Here is a 16125-nt window from a genome sequence, read left to right on the forward strand (position 1 = left end):
ATTAAAGTCTGTGAACTATTGACCTACTTCAGTGTCTCTCACTCAATACTTGGGCCATATCTGCACTGGGTGACAAAACTGCTATCCTTGTATTTACTAAATTCCCATTCCAGCTTGAACAAATCGACCTTCACGCCTCTATAATTATTTAGCTTGAAGCCAGTGGTTTTGCTGCTGTGGTGTTCACCCTCGACCTCATCTGGAATTCCATTGTATTGTAATTGTTGCCTACTGGGGGTTATTAACTGCAAAATCCCTTATTAGCTATACAAGATTTTGCAGATGGTGGAAATCCAGAGCAACAGGCACAAAATAGTTGAGGATCTCAGTAGGTCAGGCAGCATCTACAGAGAGGAATAATTAGTCAAAATTTAGAGCTAAGACCCTTTAGCTGGACAAGAAAGGAGAAGGAGCCAAATTATGAAGGTGGGGAGGGAAGGAGTACAAGCTGGAAGATGATAGGTGAAGCCAGATGGATGTGGGGGGGGGGGGGGTGAAGTGGGAATCTGGGAGTTGATAGGTGGAAAAGGTAAAGTGTCAAAGAAGAAGGAATCTGAAAGGAGAGGAGAAAAGAACCGGGGAGAAAGGGAAGGAACGTGGGCAGCAGGGTGAGGTGATAGGCAGGTGAGAAGAGAAGTCAGAAAGGGGTCAGAATGAGGAAGGGGGAGTGGATAAATTACTGGAAATTAGAGAAAATAATGTTCATGCTATCATATTGGAGTCTACCAGTCAGAATATGACGTGTTGCTCCTCCAACCTGAGAGTAGCCTCTTCATTGCAGAATTGACAGGTGTGGCATTTCTTCCATTTTCAGGGACAAGTGCCAGGAGGGAAATTAGTGAGGCAGGATGAATAGATGAAGGAATGATGGAGAGAGCAATTCCTGGTTGGGGGGGGGGGGGGGGGGGGAGGGTGGATATCCTATTCTTTGAGGTCCACGTTTTTAATCTAGCTTCTTTCACCATCCTTTCCAGTCATTATGAAAAATCCCCTATTTCTTCTTAAGTACACGATTAAATGTAAAACAGCACGTTCCTGGATAGGTTCTGTAACATGTTGCTGTAAGGAGTATGGAACAGAAACCACCCAGGAACATGCTATTTTATATTCTACTATTTTTTCTTCTACAATACTTCAGCCCTCTTGTTTTATGTAGTCAATATATAGATTAAAATTTCCCAGTGTAATTGCAGTTCCCTTCAAACATGTCCTAGATATTTGCTATTAATATTCTGCCCAGTCTAGACGTTACATTTTGGGAGCATATAGACTGATACCGTAGATGCTGCCTGACCTGCTGAGCTCCTTCAGCATTTCTTATGCATTACTCTGGACTACTTCCACAGCTACTCATGATTTCAAGCCAAAAAGATTTTACATTACTCTAAGATTTTTGTGAATGAAACCTGCGAGTCATCTTATGTGCTTAACAAAAGCCACAGCTCTTTACTTCCATTACAAAGAAACCAAAGGGAGTCACCTTATACTGATGTCATTATGTCAGGCACTTTCTCTTAAAGTGAACACAACTCAATGATGGTGTTTGTGCAATATATACAATGGTTTCTACTATGAACAATAACTTTCATCTGTCACCCATTGCATTATCCTATATTAACATCTACTGTACCTGTATCATGACTCAACCCCACTCTACAACCTTCCCTTGATTAACACAATTACATTGTCTCCTCTCTTTTATTGTTTTGGAACATTTTATAGCCTGGAATACTGAGTACACAGAGCTGGTTACCCTGTAAACATACAGTTTATCTGTATTAGCTCTTAGATTGTACCTGGATTGTTATGTTCGTTATCCATTTGCTATCTTATTATAAATTCCTTTTGATTCATTAAACATCTTACATCTCATTCTAGGAGCCCCTCCCTTCCTATTAAACTTAATATTCTGTCAACACCCACAAATGTGATGCGCTGGCTACTGGTCTTAGTACGATTCAGGTGAAGTCCAACCTAATGGAACAGCTCTCTTCTTCCCTTGTATAGGTACCATTGCCCCATGAATCAGAACTTCTCTCTACTGCATGACATTTTGAGCCATGCATTTGCCTCTATCATCCTAATTGTCCTTTACCAATTTACTTGTGGTTCAGGTAATAATCCCTAAGTAAACACCTTGGGTTTTGTTATTCTATGTTGCCCCAAAATTTTCTTAATCCCTCAGCAGATCCTCCTAAACCTGATCTACAAATTAGTGTATCCATGGGCTAAACCAACTGACTCTCCACTCCACCCCACCCAAATTCTTTCCCAGCCCAGATGAGATATCCTTACCCAAAAATCAGGCAGATAACACAGCCTTCAGGATTCTGTTGCAGACAGGGGTCAGTGTTTATTCCCCTATGTTATCCCAAATGGCTACTTCCTTTCTCTACAATTGCCCAACTTGAAAGGCTCCCTGTACTGTGATGCTATGGATAGTTTGTACCCTTATACAAACAAGGTGCAATAACTCGTACCAGTTGGACAGGGTTAGGAACTAAGCTTCTCTTGAACTAGCCTCCAGATACTCCTCTACTGTTGTCACATTGCCTTGTTCCTAACCATCTGCCAATTCCGAATTGTTAATCTAATGGATGTAACTGCCTCCTGGAATACTGTGTCCAGGTAATTCTCCCCCTAGTCGTGCTGGTGTTTGCGCTGCAGCTCATCAACCCAGAGTTGGTATTTCTGAAGCAGTCAATGCTTGCTGCAGATGTGGTCACTAGTCACAATTGGATACTCCCATGTTGCAAACTACATTGTTAGTTTTACTTAATTAGTTGTATTTATTTGTTTCTGTTATATTTCATCACTTCCAACATTTCATAACTTGCTCAAATTCTAAATCAGGGTACATCAAAAAGGATAAAAAGAGAGGAAATAGAACTTTTAAATTAAAACATAAACCTTTACTTATTCCTCACTGCTCTCTGTCAGCTAAGTTTCAGATTTCCCTGTGCTTTTAGTCACCTTACCATTGCTTTTGGTCTGTCAAGATGGACTACTGATGGGTAACCACAACTGAAGTTATATTTGTGTTTGCTTTACTAACTGTTGTGTTTAGGTCCAGATAAATAGGATCCGCAGGAAATTTTCTCCATAAGCTCTTGCCTGCATGATTACTGGAGAAACTGGCAGAAGATGTTCAAACAAATTTTCTTGCTGGTTGGCATGAATTGCTTGATGTTACCTTAACAAAATCAATATGATTCTTCTAACATAATTCTGAGTGAAGAATGTATATTTTTCTCCAGGTTTTTAACATATGAATCTGCTTTCCATAACTGTAAGTTCTCAAAAGTTATGTAATGTTTGAATTCAGTCTCACATTTGTAATTCGGTAAATGTCTGAGCTCCTTATGTTATTCAGAAGAACGCTGGCTCCCTGGAAATAACTCTGGATTCTCAGGGGTCTTTGATAATAGTGACATGCAACACTTTGGCATCTTGTTCATGCAGTATTGATGTGCTGAATTAGAAACAGCATAGTGGAACAGCGAATTCAGCAGCTGCTTTGTGGAGTTTGCATGTGTTAATTCCTCTAGATGCTCCAGTTACCTCCCACATCACAAAGACATGCAGATTAGTAGGTCATTTGTTCACTCATCTGTAGGTGATTGGGATAGAAAATGAGGTGAGGGAGGATGATGAGAATGAGAAAAGAATTTAAAAGAAGGATTAATGCAGAATTTATGTAAATACGTGGTTGATAGTTGGTGTAAACTCGATAGGCTGAAGGGCTCCCATTTTGGGCAAGATAATTCAAATAGTAATGTCAAAGATGTGACCAGGTTGGGTGAAAGAGATTCCTTGCAATTGAAGTGTACGGATCAAAGGAAACATCTTTCTACTAAATGTGCGTCCTGCAAGTGGGAATCCTAAATGCTATTAGGAAAAAGAAGATGACTTGATTGCAGAAACTTGTTCCGTCAGTCAACACCGAGTAGAATAAGTTGGAGACAGAAGTCTTGTAGGTGGAAAAAAAATCAAAAATATTTGCATATTTATTACAGCGACATAAAAATGAAAACCAAGCTGATGCATCACCAGCAAGCTCCTTGGAGCAATATGGAGGAACAATGGCCACTAGATACAGCAAACTGAGAATAAAATTCACAAATTAAGAAGCATAAATTAATACATACATTGCAAAAAGGCCACAGTTTCGTATCTCACACACTCATCTGAGACCAGGTTCATCAGTCTTTAGAGCTGTGCCAACAGACTGGGCTGACGACAAGAACAACAGGTAACAATAAAAAGCATCGAGACAGTCATCAAATGGTTTCAAAGTAAATGCTCTCATTGCTCAGAATGTTCCAACACTTTATTAGGAAGTTGCTCGATTACAAAAATTCATTACTAAACTGACATGGGTGGAGGCAAAAGGTTGAAATGCCAATTGCATCTATTTCTTATGAGAAAAACCCCTTAATAACTCTAGGCAAATTCATGAATACTTGCTAACCTTCAGTTCCATGACATGTGTGGCCTTCAGAAATAATGCCAGGAGAACTGACCTTGCAAGGTGCTACAGTAAAACTAGTGTCCAGAGTGAGAATTCCAGATAATCTTCCCATACCCCTTAGTGACCATCGCTTTACTTGTGTTGCTTCCTAGCTCAATTTATCTAATTTTCATATTGCAATAACTTGCTAAATATCGGGGATGAGGACAGGAATAGAAAATAATTTTAGTACCACTGTTATCCTATGCACATTTGTATTTGTTTTATTTTTGCAGGACTTGTCTGGTGTCCTACGTGACCAAACATTCTAAAATACTTATAAGTCATGAAGCAACACACACAGATGAAGGAACTCAGCAGGTCAAGCCAGCATCTATGGAAATGAATAAACAGTCAACATTTTGGGCCGAGACCCTTCTTCAGGACTGAGCATGAAGTCATGAAGCAGTCTTTAATGTATAATTTCAGGTAGTAAGTGAACTTGAGAACACCTCTGGATTATACTCAATACAACTGATTCAATGTCATGTTACCCAGTTGTGTTCAGCCTCCAAATACAATTGTTTGATTAGCACAGTCCTAAGTGCCTTCAATAAAAATGTATCACAAAGGAGAGTTGTTACCCTTCGTTTATCACAAATGTTACTTTCTTCTCAAATATGCAGACTTTTCCAAATGGAAGCCATTTTGTTCAGTTATTCTACACATACTGATGGAACTGGTCCAGCTTTTAGTAATTTTAAAAATTCACAATTATAAACATTCTATACTTAAGTCAGTTACGCTGTACATTTTATACAATATGGTACAATATTTGTTTCCTGTTCTGCTATTGCCATGATGCAGATACAAAATGGCGGAGCTCTGTATTTTAAAAACTCGTCTGTTCTTCCTAGAGAGAGTAAATTGACAGGTAAATGTTTGAAACCTGAAAGAAGTAAAATTACCTTGAAGAATCTATTACTATTCACTTTGTCTTCAAATGAACTAAAATATTGAATTTGTAAAAGTCAGTTGAACATGGGGCAATCAACATCTCTTATTAAATTCAACCATCTCATTTTCTCCTTATTTGCTACATTTCTCAGTCTTGTCCTATCCTTTTCAGATCTCCCCACCCATTTATCCTTACTGTTTATTTCTTTGTTGATTGTGTACATTACACAGATTGACCAACTTGACTTAAATCTGTTTCAGCTTCATTCTAATGCAGTAATGTGGGTATGTAGCAACTCAAAGTCACACTTGGGTAAGAGGTGTGGATATAACATGATATTGTGACATCTTAGTTTTAGAACTGCTGAAAAAATTGTAATTATACAAGCATTCCAATAGGTTCCTGCTGTAAATTTAGGACTCATGGCCTTGTAACACTCTAAGCAGTTGGTGGCCTTAAACAGACATAACTACTTGCACAATTTTCATCACTTCATTGGTACAATTAACATTTGTGGGATGGATGATACTCAATGCAGCCACATTTCTAACTGGTGCTTAATACAAAGAGTGCCCACCTTGTAATATTCAAAGTAATTCAAAAGATGTCTTTCAACAATTCCTATTTTGCTCCAGAATCACCAGAATCTTTCCCACTGACAGTCCACAAATATTTTCAGTAAAAAAAGTTTCTAAACCCACTGTTTAGCTCCCTTCCCCAAACATATGCAATTTTGATTCCGAGCTATGAGCTCGACTTTGTGGATTTTACATAAGAAACAGCTGAGCTTCAAAATACCAATTCAATACATCTTTTGGAAAAGATGTCATTAAGGCAATTTATACCACCTAACTTCATAATGTTTACATGGGGAACTATTGCCTGTAGGCTTTGGGTGTAGTCTCCATTGCTAACAGTCAGAAGTACATCTTATTTTGAACAAAGATTCACAGAAGAATCTTTGTCCTTTCTGACCATAATCCATCAAAATGAATCTATAGCAGGGGTTCTCAACCATGGGTCCATGGACACCTAGTTTGATGGTAGGCATCCATGGCATAAAAAAAGATTGGGAATCCCTGCTCTATAAAGATTAACAAATGATCAGAAAATAATCATTCAACTTTTTATTTGTAACAAAATCAGAAAATATGAGAAAACTTAGCAAGCCAGGCAGCATTTCTGGAGAGAGAAAGAGCCAATATTTCTGGTCTGTCACCTTTGTGGGTTCTGATGAATGGTCACAGATCTGAAGCATTGACTGTTTCTCTACCCACAGATGCTGGCTGACTTACTAAACTCTTCCAGTATTTTCCATTATAGTGTGATTCCCAACATCTGCAGGTTTTTTTAACTTCAAACTTTGATTTGTGACTGCTTGTTTAAAAAAGTGTTGGTAACATTTAACTTAAATTATACTGAAGTGAAAAATATAATTGGCTCAGTTAATATACTCTAGGTCCTAGCATCAACTTAATAATATTTGTTGATGGAGTTTTGTTTGGAATCTATGTGTATGAGCCTTAGAAGATTGTAGCAAGTACAGTTGACTATGTTAGGGGCAGGAAAGATATAAAAAAATGTTCTTAATGGTCACAAATTGGACAAAATAGCCTTCTACAGGACAATCCTTCATGTTCAACAGTTCCAGATTCCTTCTTAACTCTCCAATGATTCCCTTCTTAATTCCCCTTTCTTATACTTCTCCTTTTCAGATTATAGTAGGTACAGAAAGAAATCTGACAATAGACAGTAGGTGCAGGAGTAGGCCATTCAGCCCTTTGAGCCAGCACCGCCATTCACTGTGATCATGGCTGATCATCCACAATCAGTACCCTGTTCCTGCCCTCTCCCCATATCTCTTGACTCCGCTATCTTTAAAAGCTCTATCTAACTTTTTCTTGAAAGCATCCAGAGAATTGGCCTCCACTGCCTTCTGAGGCAGAGCATTCCATAGATCCACAACTCTCTGGGTGAAAAAGTTTTTCTTCAACTCTGTTCTAAATGGCCTACCCCTTATTCTTAAACTGTGGCCTCTGGTTCTGGACTCCTCCAACACCGGGAACATGTTTCCTGTCTCTAGTGTGTCCAATCCCTTAATAATCTTGTATGTTTCAACCAGATCCCCTCTCATCCTTCTAAATTCCAGTGTATACAAGCCCAGTTGCTCCAATCTTTCAACATATGACAGTCCCGCCATTCTGGGAATTAACCTCGTGAATCTACGCTGCACTCCCTCAATAGCAAGAATGTCGTCCTCAAATTTGGAGACCAAAACTGAACACAATACTCCAGGTGTGGCCTCACCAGGGCCCTGTACAACTGCAGAAGGACCTCTTTGCTCCTATACTCAACTCCCCTTGTTATGAAGGCCAACATGCCATTAGCTTTCTTCACTGCCTGCTGTACCTGCATGCTTACTTTCAGTGACTGATGTACAAGAACACCTAGATCTCATTGGACTTCCCCTTTTCGTAACTTGACACCATTCAGATAGTAATCTGCCTTCCTGTTCTTGCCACCAAAGTGGATAACCTCACATCTATCCACATTAAACTGCATCTGCCATGCATCTGCCCACTCACCCAACCTGTTCAAGTCACCCTGCATTCTTCTAACATCCTCCTCATATTTCACACTGCCACCAAGCTTTGTGTCATCTGCAAATTTGCTAATGTTACTTTTAATCCCTACATCCAAATCATTAATGTATATTGTAAATAGCTGTGGTCCCAGCATCGAGACTTGCGGAACCCCACTACTTACTGCCTGCCATTCTGAAAAGGACCCGTTAATCCCTACTCTTTGTTTCCTGTCTGCCAGCCAATTTTCTATTCATGTCAGTACCCTACCCCCAATACCATGTGCTCTAATTTTGCCCACTAATCTCCTATGTGGAACCTTATCAAAGGCTTTCTGAAATTCCAGGTATACTACATCCACTGGCTCTCCCTTGCCCATTTTCATAGTTACATCCTCAAAAAATTCCAGAAGATTAGTCAAGCATGATTTCCCCTTCATAGATCCATGCTGACTTGGACCGATCCTGTTACTGCTATTCAAATATGCTGCTATTTCATCTTTTATAATTGACTCCAGCATCTTCCCCACCACTGATGTCAGGCTAACTGGTCTATAATTCCCTGTTTTCTCTCTCCCTCCTTTCTTAAAAAGTTGGATAACATTAGCTACCCTCCAATACTCAGGTAATCTTGTATTCATGTCAGCTGAGAGGGGAAGGAAAAAATATCTCAATCCTCAGAAACCTGCATAATGGCAATTCTGAGCAGCAATGAGACCCAAAGAAAGATAAGGTTTATTGCTGCCCTGTCCCTATCTTAGTGTGTAGTAGAATGAGAGCTAATGATATTAAAAACAGATAGCAAAACTCAACAAATGCTGGAGGAATTCAGCAGCTCAGGCAGCATCATTGGAAATAAATGAACAGTTGGCATTTCGGGCCGAGACCCTTCATCGGGACTGAAAAATAAATGGTTGTAGTTTTGTATTTCAGATGAAATGATAGCTAAAAATGATTTCAGTGTGACTGATTTCAATCTTTCTTCTCCTTGGTATTTATTCCTGCTGACATTTCCTTTGATTTGCTCATGTGCCTACGAGGGGTGATTGATAAGTTCATGACCTAAGGTAGAAGGAGATGAGTTATTAAATTCAAACTTTCTGCATTTTCACTCAAAGAGTTGACCTGCATGTGCATGTATCGAGAGCTGTATAACTCATCTCCTTCTACATTAGGCCACAAACTTACCAATCATCCCTGCTGCGGACCACTTCTACAAAGAAGGGATCCGTATGCTCCACGACCGCTGGACTAAGTGTGTACATGCAGGAGGGGACTATGTTGAAAAATAAATGTGCTAGGCTTTCTAAAATTTACTCCTTCTACCTTAGGCCACAAACTTATCAATCACCCCTCATATGTGCATATTAAAGGGAACGTAGGGTTGAGATTGACAGGGCACTAATCTGCATTGCGTACACCTCTCCTCCTTATGTACTTGCTGAACTCTAACTCTGAACGTAGTAACTGGAAAGAAAAAAAAAATAACACAATGGTATAGCAAAACATGGACTATTTAAATGTGCATTATACAGCATGTAGTTCCACAATTTAGCCACTGTGTGCATCATCCACAAAATGTGATTGCAGTTACCCAGGACACTCCACCTACCCATATCCTTCACTACCAAGAACAAGTGCTTCAGCTGCATGGGAACACCACATCTACAGGTTCCCCTTCCAAGTGTACAACATCCTGATTCAGAACTATCCTTCTTTGTTGCTGGGCCTTTAATCCTGGAACCCTGCTGAACAGCAGAATTCCATCATCAGAAGGATTAAATCAGTCACAGACGGTAATTGATCACACTCTCATCAGGGGCAGGTAGGGCTGTACAATAAATACTGTCCATGTCTGAGAAATTAATAAATGCAGAAAGTTATGCTTGATACAGTGGATTTAAGATATTTCATACATGGTACATAATAATGATAGCATCAATGATAAACAATTTGAATGTCTAGTGTTCCAATCAACAGATCTGTATTATTATTGCCTCTTAATTTGACAGCAAAATAAGCTTTGTTTTTTTTTGAGAGAAATCCTTTCTTTTTGTAACACACAATCAAAATTGAAATCTGCAATTACTTAACTATTCTTTTAGCTTCTTCAACAGTTGTGCATCCCAGATTCGGTCCCTTGTCTGTATAATTTCATGGCTCTCACTTATCAGCCATTCACTTTCTACCAATATAGCTCACATCAGTAGGGCTCACCTTCAATATGTTGAACCTAGCATCCAATCTCCATTTTGTAATTTGAGTTCAGATCTTAATTTGAATTCCATTGTGGGCTTATTGTGTATAATATATGACAGGTGTTCCTCTTTAATAATTAGTGGTTAAGGATTTAATCACCTATACTTGGCTCAGTAAATTAACATTGTTGAATTCATAAGACTTGGGCATACCCCATCAAATATTAAATAAGCCTTGAAGATCCATGCTTAGAATTGCCTAAGCAATAATTTTCAGTTAATTTGACCTTGGCTTTCCTAACCATTTAACTCTGTACTTGCTTTCAGTGTGACTTCTAATTTAGAATAAAAACCCTAAATATGGCCAAGTTTTGATCTACTTGAGCACAAGCAACTGATTCTATATATTCCATGTATTTAGTCACCCAGCAGTCATTCATTTAAGCTAGTTTCAAACCTGGAACTAAATCTTACTCCAAACTCTGTGCATGGGATAGCACATCAATGGAATATTCATTTATTATATCAGCAGCTGCTGGACTAGTTTAACTGCTTTGTACCAGTAATGAGCTTTTTTTTTACAATTATCACTGAGATTTAGATAAAAAATAAAACTATAAGAAATGAGATGGCTATTGTAAAGTATCGTCTGTAGAGCACAAAGTCGACGTTTAAAAAGCTACCCTTTTCCCTGCAATGAATCATACAATGACTCTTCAGCACACCTTTTTCTTTCTCATTGCAAAGTTTGAATGAGATGTGCTGATAATTATCTTGCTGCTGGGCATGCTGTATAAATGCTGGGTGTGGGTTTTGAAGGAAGGCTGATTTGTCTGCATTAGTGATAAAAGAGCAGTCATTTAGAGGAAGAAAGCAGGACATTCAGTAGCTTTCATTTTCTCCAAGAGTCCAACCACTCTGCTTTGCTGTGGCGATTTTGTTATACTTGAATGTGCGTTCCATGTATCTGGTTGGCCATGGTGTAAAGGTTCTGAATGCTCCAGAGGATCCGCTTCTGGTGCCCAACTAATGTCACTCCAATTCTGCAGAGGTCACTAAAAAGAGACAGAGAGAAGTCAATCAGACCAACAAATTAAAACAACCAGCTTGATTCAATATTTTGTATATTTATTCCACAGGTACTCTTATCTCTCTAGGTTGGGCACCAAACTATATAAATAGCTGTGAATTTAGAATGAAAGCAAGATTTTAATCATGAAAAAGCCAAGATTGGTAATGAAAATATTAGAAAATCATGCATTTCACTGTACTAATTGTATTTTAAATGAATTTTTATTGTAGATCATACTAATAACCAAAAAATAAGTTGAAAATCTCAGGCTTGCAGAGACTTTTGAAGGGGAGGGACGAAACTACGATGCATGAAATATGTAACATCTGACTAAAAGATGGGATTTGGCAAAGCTAGTACTGAGGGGAATTGTCTGCACCAAATCTATATTCGAAATAGTTACAAAGTCAGGATAGAATTCAAACCCAATTAGGAGGGAAACCAGAATGGAACCAAAGTACATTAACCAAGGCAATGCGGAAATGCTATAGCAACAGTTAAGTTTAATGATATTTTCAAAACCATGAACTGCTAGGTAAAGGAGGAATTGATAATGAACGCCACAGGGAAACAAATAGTAAGTGATAAGCATTATGCAGTTAGGAAGCAGAATGGAATATTCAATATTTGAAGGTTGAGGGGCAGGTATGCCATGATGAATTGTACAGCAAGTTCTTTAGAGAAGCAAAACTATGTGTCAGGACGACCTAATCCTGCTTTCAATCTAGAGAATGACCAATTAATGATAGTGGGTAGAATATCAGAGAGAAACCCCCAATCTCCCACTGACAATGAAGAAAAGGATAGGGAAATACCAGGTAGGCATTCCAAAACTGCATGCTAAAACCACACAACATTTTGATAACGTAAAAAATTTAGTGACAACACTTCTCTTGTATGTGGTTTTGTGACCAAGTTTAGAGTTTTGTTACGAATGTTACAAAATTACGCATCAACTCAAAATAAATCTATCATCAAACTATAGTCCAGCATAAAAAATAGCAAGAGTTCATCCATAGAATATTTCTTGTGAAACTAGCACCATTATCTTGGAAGGGTAGGGAAAGGAAGAAGGCAGCAGTAATAGTATAGTTAGGGGGTCAGACAGGCGATTCTGTGGATGCAGGAAAGAAACGTGGATGGTAGCTTGCCTCCTAGGTGCCAGGGTCCGGGATGTTTCTGACTGCGTCCACGATATCCTAAAGTGAGAAGTTGAACAGCCAGATGTTGTGGTACATATTGGTATCAAAGACATAGGTAAGAAAAGGGAGGAGGTCCTGAAAACAGACTACAGGGAGTTAGGAAAAAAGTTGAGAAGCAGGACCTCAAAGGAGGTCATCTCGGCATTACTGCCTGTGCTGCACAACAGTGAATATAGGAATAGAGTGAAGTGGAGGATAAATGCGTGGCTGAGGGATTGGAGCAGGGGGCAGGGATTCAAATTTCAGGATCATTGGGACCTCTTTTGGGGCAGGCGTGATCTGTACAAAAGGGACAGGTTGTACTTGAACCAATATCCTGACAGGGAGGTTTGCTAAGGCTATTGGGAAGAATTTAAACTAGAATTGGTGGGGGGTGGGGACCGAGCTGAAGAGGTGGAGGAAGGGGCTGTTGGTTCACAAATAGAGAGAGCTTGGAGACAGTGCGAGGGGGAGGATAGGCAGGTGACAAGAGAAGGGATGCGCTCAGACTGATGGTTTGAGATGTGTGTATTTTAATGCAAGAAGCATGAACAAAGTGGATGAGCTTAGAGCGTGGATCAGTACTTGGAACTATGATGTTGTGGCCATTACAGAGACTTGGATGTTTCAGGGACAGGAATGGTTACTTCAAGTGCTGGGTTTTAGATGTTTCTGAAAGGACAGGGAGGGAGGCAAAAGAGGTGGGAGCGTGGCACTGCTGATCAGCGAGAGTGTCGCGGCTGCAGAAAAGGAGGAAGTCATGCAGGGATTGCCTACAGAATCTTTGTGGGTGGAAGTTAGAAACAGGAAGGGGTCAATAACTCTTCTGGGTGTTTTTTATAGACCACCCAATAGTAACAGGGACATAGAGGAGCAAATAGGCAGATAGATTCTGGAAAGATGTAATAATAACAGGGTTGTCGTGATGGGAGATTTTAATTTCCCAAATATTGATTGGCATCTCCTTAGAGCAAGGGTTTTAGATGGGATGGAGTTGTTAGGTGTGTTCAGGAAGGTTTCCTGACATAATAAGCCTACAAGGCTTACTGAGAAAGTAAGAAGGCATGGGATGCAAGGGGACCTTAACTTGTTGATCCAGAATTTACTTGCCCACAGAAGGCAAAGAGTGGTTGTAGATGGATCATATTCTGCATGGAGGTCAGAGACCAGTGGTGTGTCTCAGGGATCTGTTCCGGGACCCCTTCTCTTTGTGATTTTTATAAATGATTTGGATGCGGAAGTGGAGGGATGGGTTAGTAAATTTGCTGATGACACAAAGGTTGGAGGTGTTGTGGATAGTGTGGAGGGCTGTCAGAGGTTACAGCGGAACATCAACAGGATGCAAAACTGGGCTGAGAAGTGGCAGATGGAGTTCAACCCAGATAAGTGTGAGGTGGTTCATTTTGGTAGGTCAAACAGGATGGCAGAATATATTAATCATGTTAAGACTCATGGCAGTGTGGAGGATCAGAAGGATCTTGGGGTCCGGGTCCATAGGGCACTCAAAGCTGTTATGCAGGTTGACTCTGTGGTTAAGAAGGCAAATGGGGTCTGACCAGGATCTTATATAGCAGCAACATTACCTCACGGCTCTTAAACTCAATCCCATGGTTGATGAAGGCCAATACACCATTTGCCTTCTTAACCACAGAGTTAACTTGCCCAGTCAAGAAGAAAGGAAGAGCTTATGAAAGGTTCAAAAAACTAGGCAACGATAGAGATCTAGAAGATTATAAGGCTAGCAGGAAGGAGCTTAACAATGAAATTAGGAGAGCCAGAAGGGGCCATGAGAAGGCCTTGATAACCAGAAGTAACGAAATCCCCAAGGCATTCTACAAGTATGTGAAGTGCAACAGGATAAGACGTGAGAGTATATGACCAATCAAGTGTGAAAGTGGAAAAGTGTGTATGGAACCGGAGGAGATAGCAGAGATACATAATGAATACTTTGTTTCAGTATTCACTATGGAAAAGAATCTTGGCGATTGTAGGGATGAAATATTAAATGAAAAACAAAATTTTGTATACAAGCTTCCCATTTTCCAAAGTAGAGCATTAACCCACAGCACAATTTGAGAAATGAATCACAAAATGGTTAAATAAATGTCAGTTTTGAGGTTTGGTCTCCCAGTCTATCTGGTTAAACAATTCTAGTCATGGTGCTTTAAGAATGATTTGAAGAGGCCAGAAAGGTTACAAGATGGATTTATTAGAATGGCTCCAGGGCAGAAGGATTAGAACTAAAATGTTTGGTTGTAGAAGCTGGTATTGTTCTCCTTGGAGAAAAAGTAGGTTGAGGGGAGACTTGATGGAGGTGTACTGCCTTGTCAAGGGCAAACAAAAGGACATTTTCCCATTATCAAATGGATCTAGGACTAAGATAAACCGATTTAACATTTTGGGCAAGAGATACAAAGAGGTAATTGGACAAAGAAAAACAACTTTTGAATAGTCTGTCAGGATTTAAAGTTTACTGCCTGTTGGGAACTGAATCAATCAGTCTTCAAAAGGACACTGGATGGGCAATTGAGAGAAAATGTTTTGCAGAAGTTTCTGGGGTAAGAGACGGGTGAACTGTTTTACTAGGAGCTAGCAGAGATAGGCCAAATGGTCTTCTGTACTAACTTACTTTTATATTATAACAATTCTATAATTCAAATTATTTACAGATATTATCTGACCTTGAGTTTGACTAGCTTAGTTAATGGGTTATAAGATCAAAGATTCATAGTGGTTACAAACTAGTTAAATGTAAAGGCGGAGTCATATTTTTAGTAACACTTAAATGACAGACTCAAGATCTTAAAACAAGGAATCCATTGTTTCAGCATCACTGTTTACAATACCTGCTGTTTATGTATACAACAGTATCCAATGTGGCATAACCAGCTGATGAAAAATTCTCTTTGTATTGGCCCATTTTGATGCCATCAAGCCATTCATCTACTGTAGTGATGGTGGAAGTGTCTGGAGTACATGGATCTTGTAACATACTGCCTGACCTGTGATTACACAAAAGAAAATTGACAGAAGTTGAAGCACTTCTTTATATCTCAAACTAATTTCTTTCAATCATCTTTGTCCTTTTGATCTTTGAAAAGTTAGACTTGTATTTCAATATTATTAGTGATTAGTCTTACCAAGCTGCATCATTAGCTAATGTTTTTAGGCAAGTAGGATTTCGTATCAGCTTGTCAAGAATGTTCACGATCTGGCCAAATTTCGGTCTGTCTCCACGTGCTTTTTGCCAGCAATCCAACATCAACTGGTGAAGCACAGCAGGACAATCCATTGGTGCAGGCAAGCGATATCCTTCATCTATTGCTTTTATCACCTGTGGTGGATGCAAAAGTTTTTATCACGTCTTTCACTTAATACATTTACTAGTTCTTGCAAGATACAAATCCCAAGGAACTAAAGCACTTTTCACACATTTGTGTTTAATAAAATAAAGTATGTTAGAACTGAAATGAAGCACAGCATTGCCAAACTATTGTAAAAATATTAACAATATAAAAATTAATAAGAAAATACTTCTGACAATTTTAGTCAGTGTTCTGGAAGAATGGGCTAACTATTGACATGTGCATAGAGACAAATTTAATAGATGCAGCAGGTTATGCAATTCTTTGATAGCATCTTGATCAGAAGATACAGGTGAGAACTGATTCTTAAGTAGCAACTG

At 39.2% G+C, this 16125-nt stretch overlaps 1 protein-coding gene across 2 annotated transcripts in view; it reads right to left on the reverse strand.

Annotated features, from left to right (window-relative positions):
* Nucleotides 1-3971: 3971 nt before the first annotated feature.
* Nucleotides 3972-16125, reverse strand: part of epha4b (eph receptor A4b) — a 361017-nt gene continuing 348863 nt past the window's right edge. For both annotated transcript variants that reach the window (XM_073040810.1, XM_073040809.1), the window contains 3 exons: nucleotides 15581-15774; nucleotides 15287-15442; nucleotides 3972-11242 (listed from right to left, as the gene is read on the reverse strand). In XM_073040810.1, coding sequence (XP_072896911.1) covers nucleotides 11128-11242; nucleotides 15287-15442; nucleotides 15581-15774 — 465 coding nt within the window. In that variant the 3' untranslated portion in view covers nucleotides 3972-11127. The remainder of the gene's footprint in view (nucleotides 11243-15286; nucleotides 15443-15580; nucleotides 15775-16125) is intronic.

The sequence above is a fragment of the Hemitrygon akajei genome, chromosome 3 (assembly GCF_048418815.1).
Source record: "Hemitrygon akajei chromosome 3, sHemAka1.3, whole genome shotgun sequence".
Classification (NCBI taxonomy): Eukaryota; Metazoa; Chordata; class Chondrichthyes; order Myliobatiformes; family Dasyatidae; genus Hemitrygon; species Hemitrygon akajei.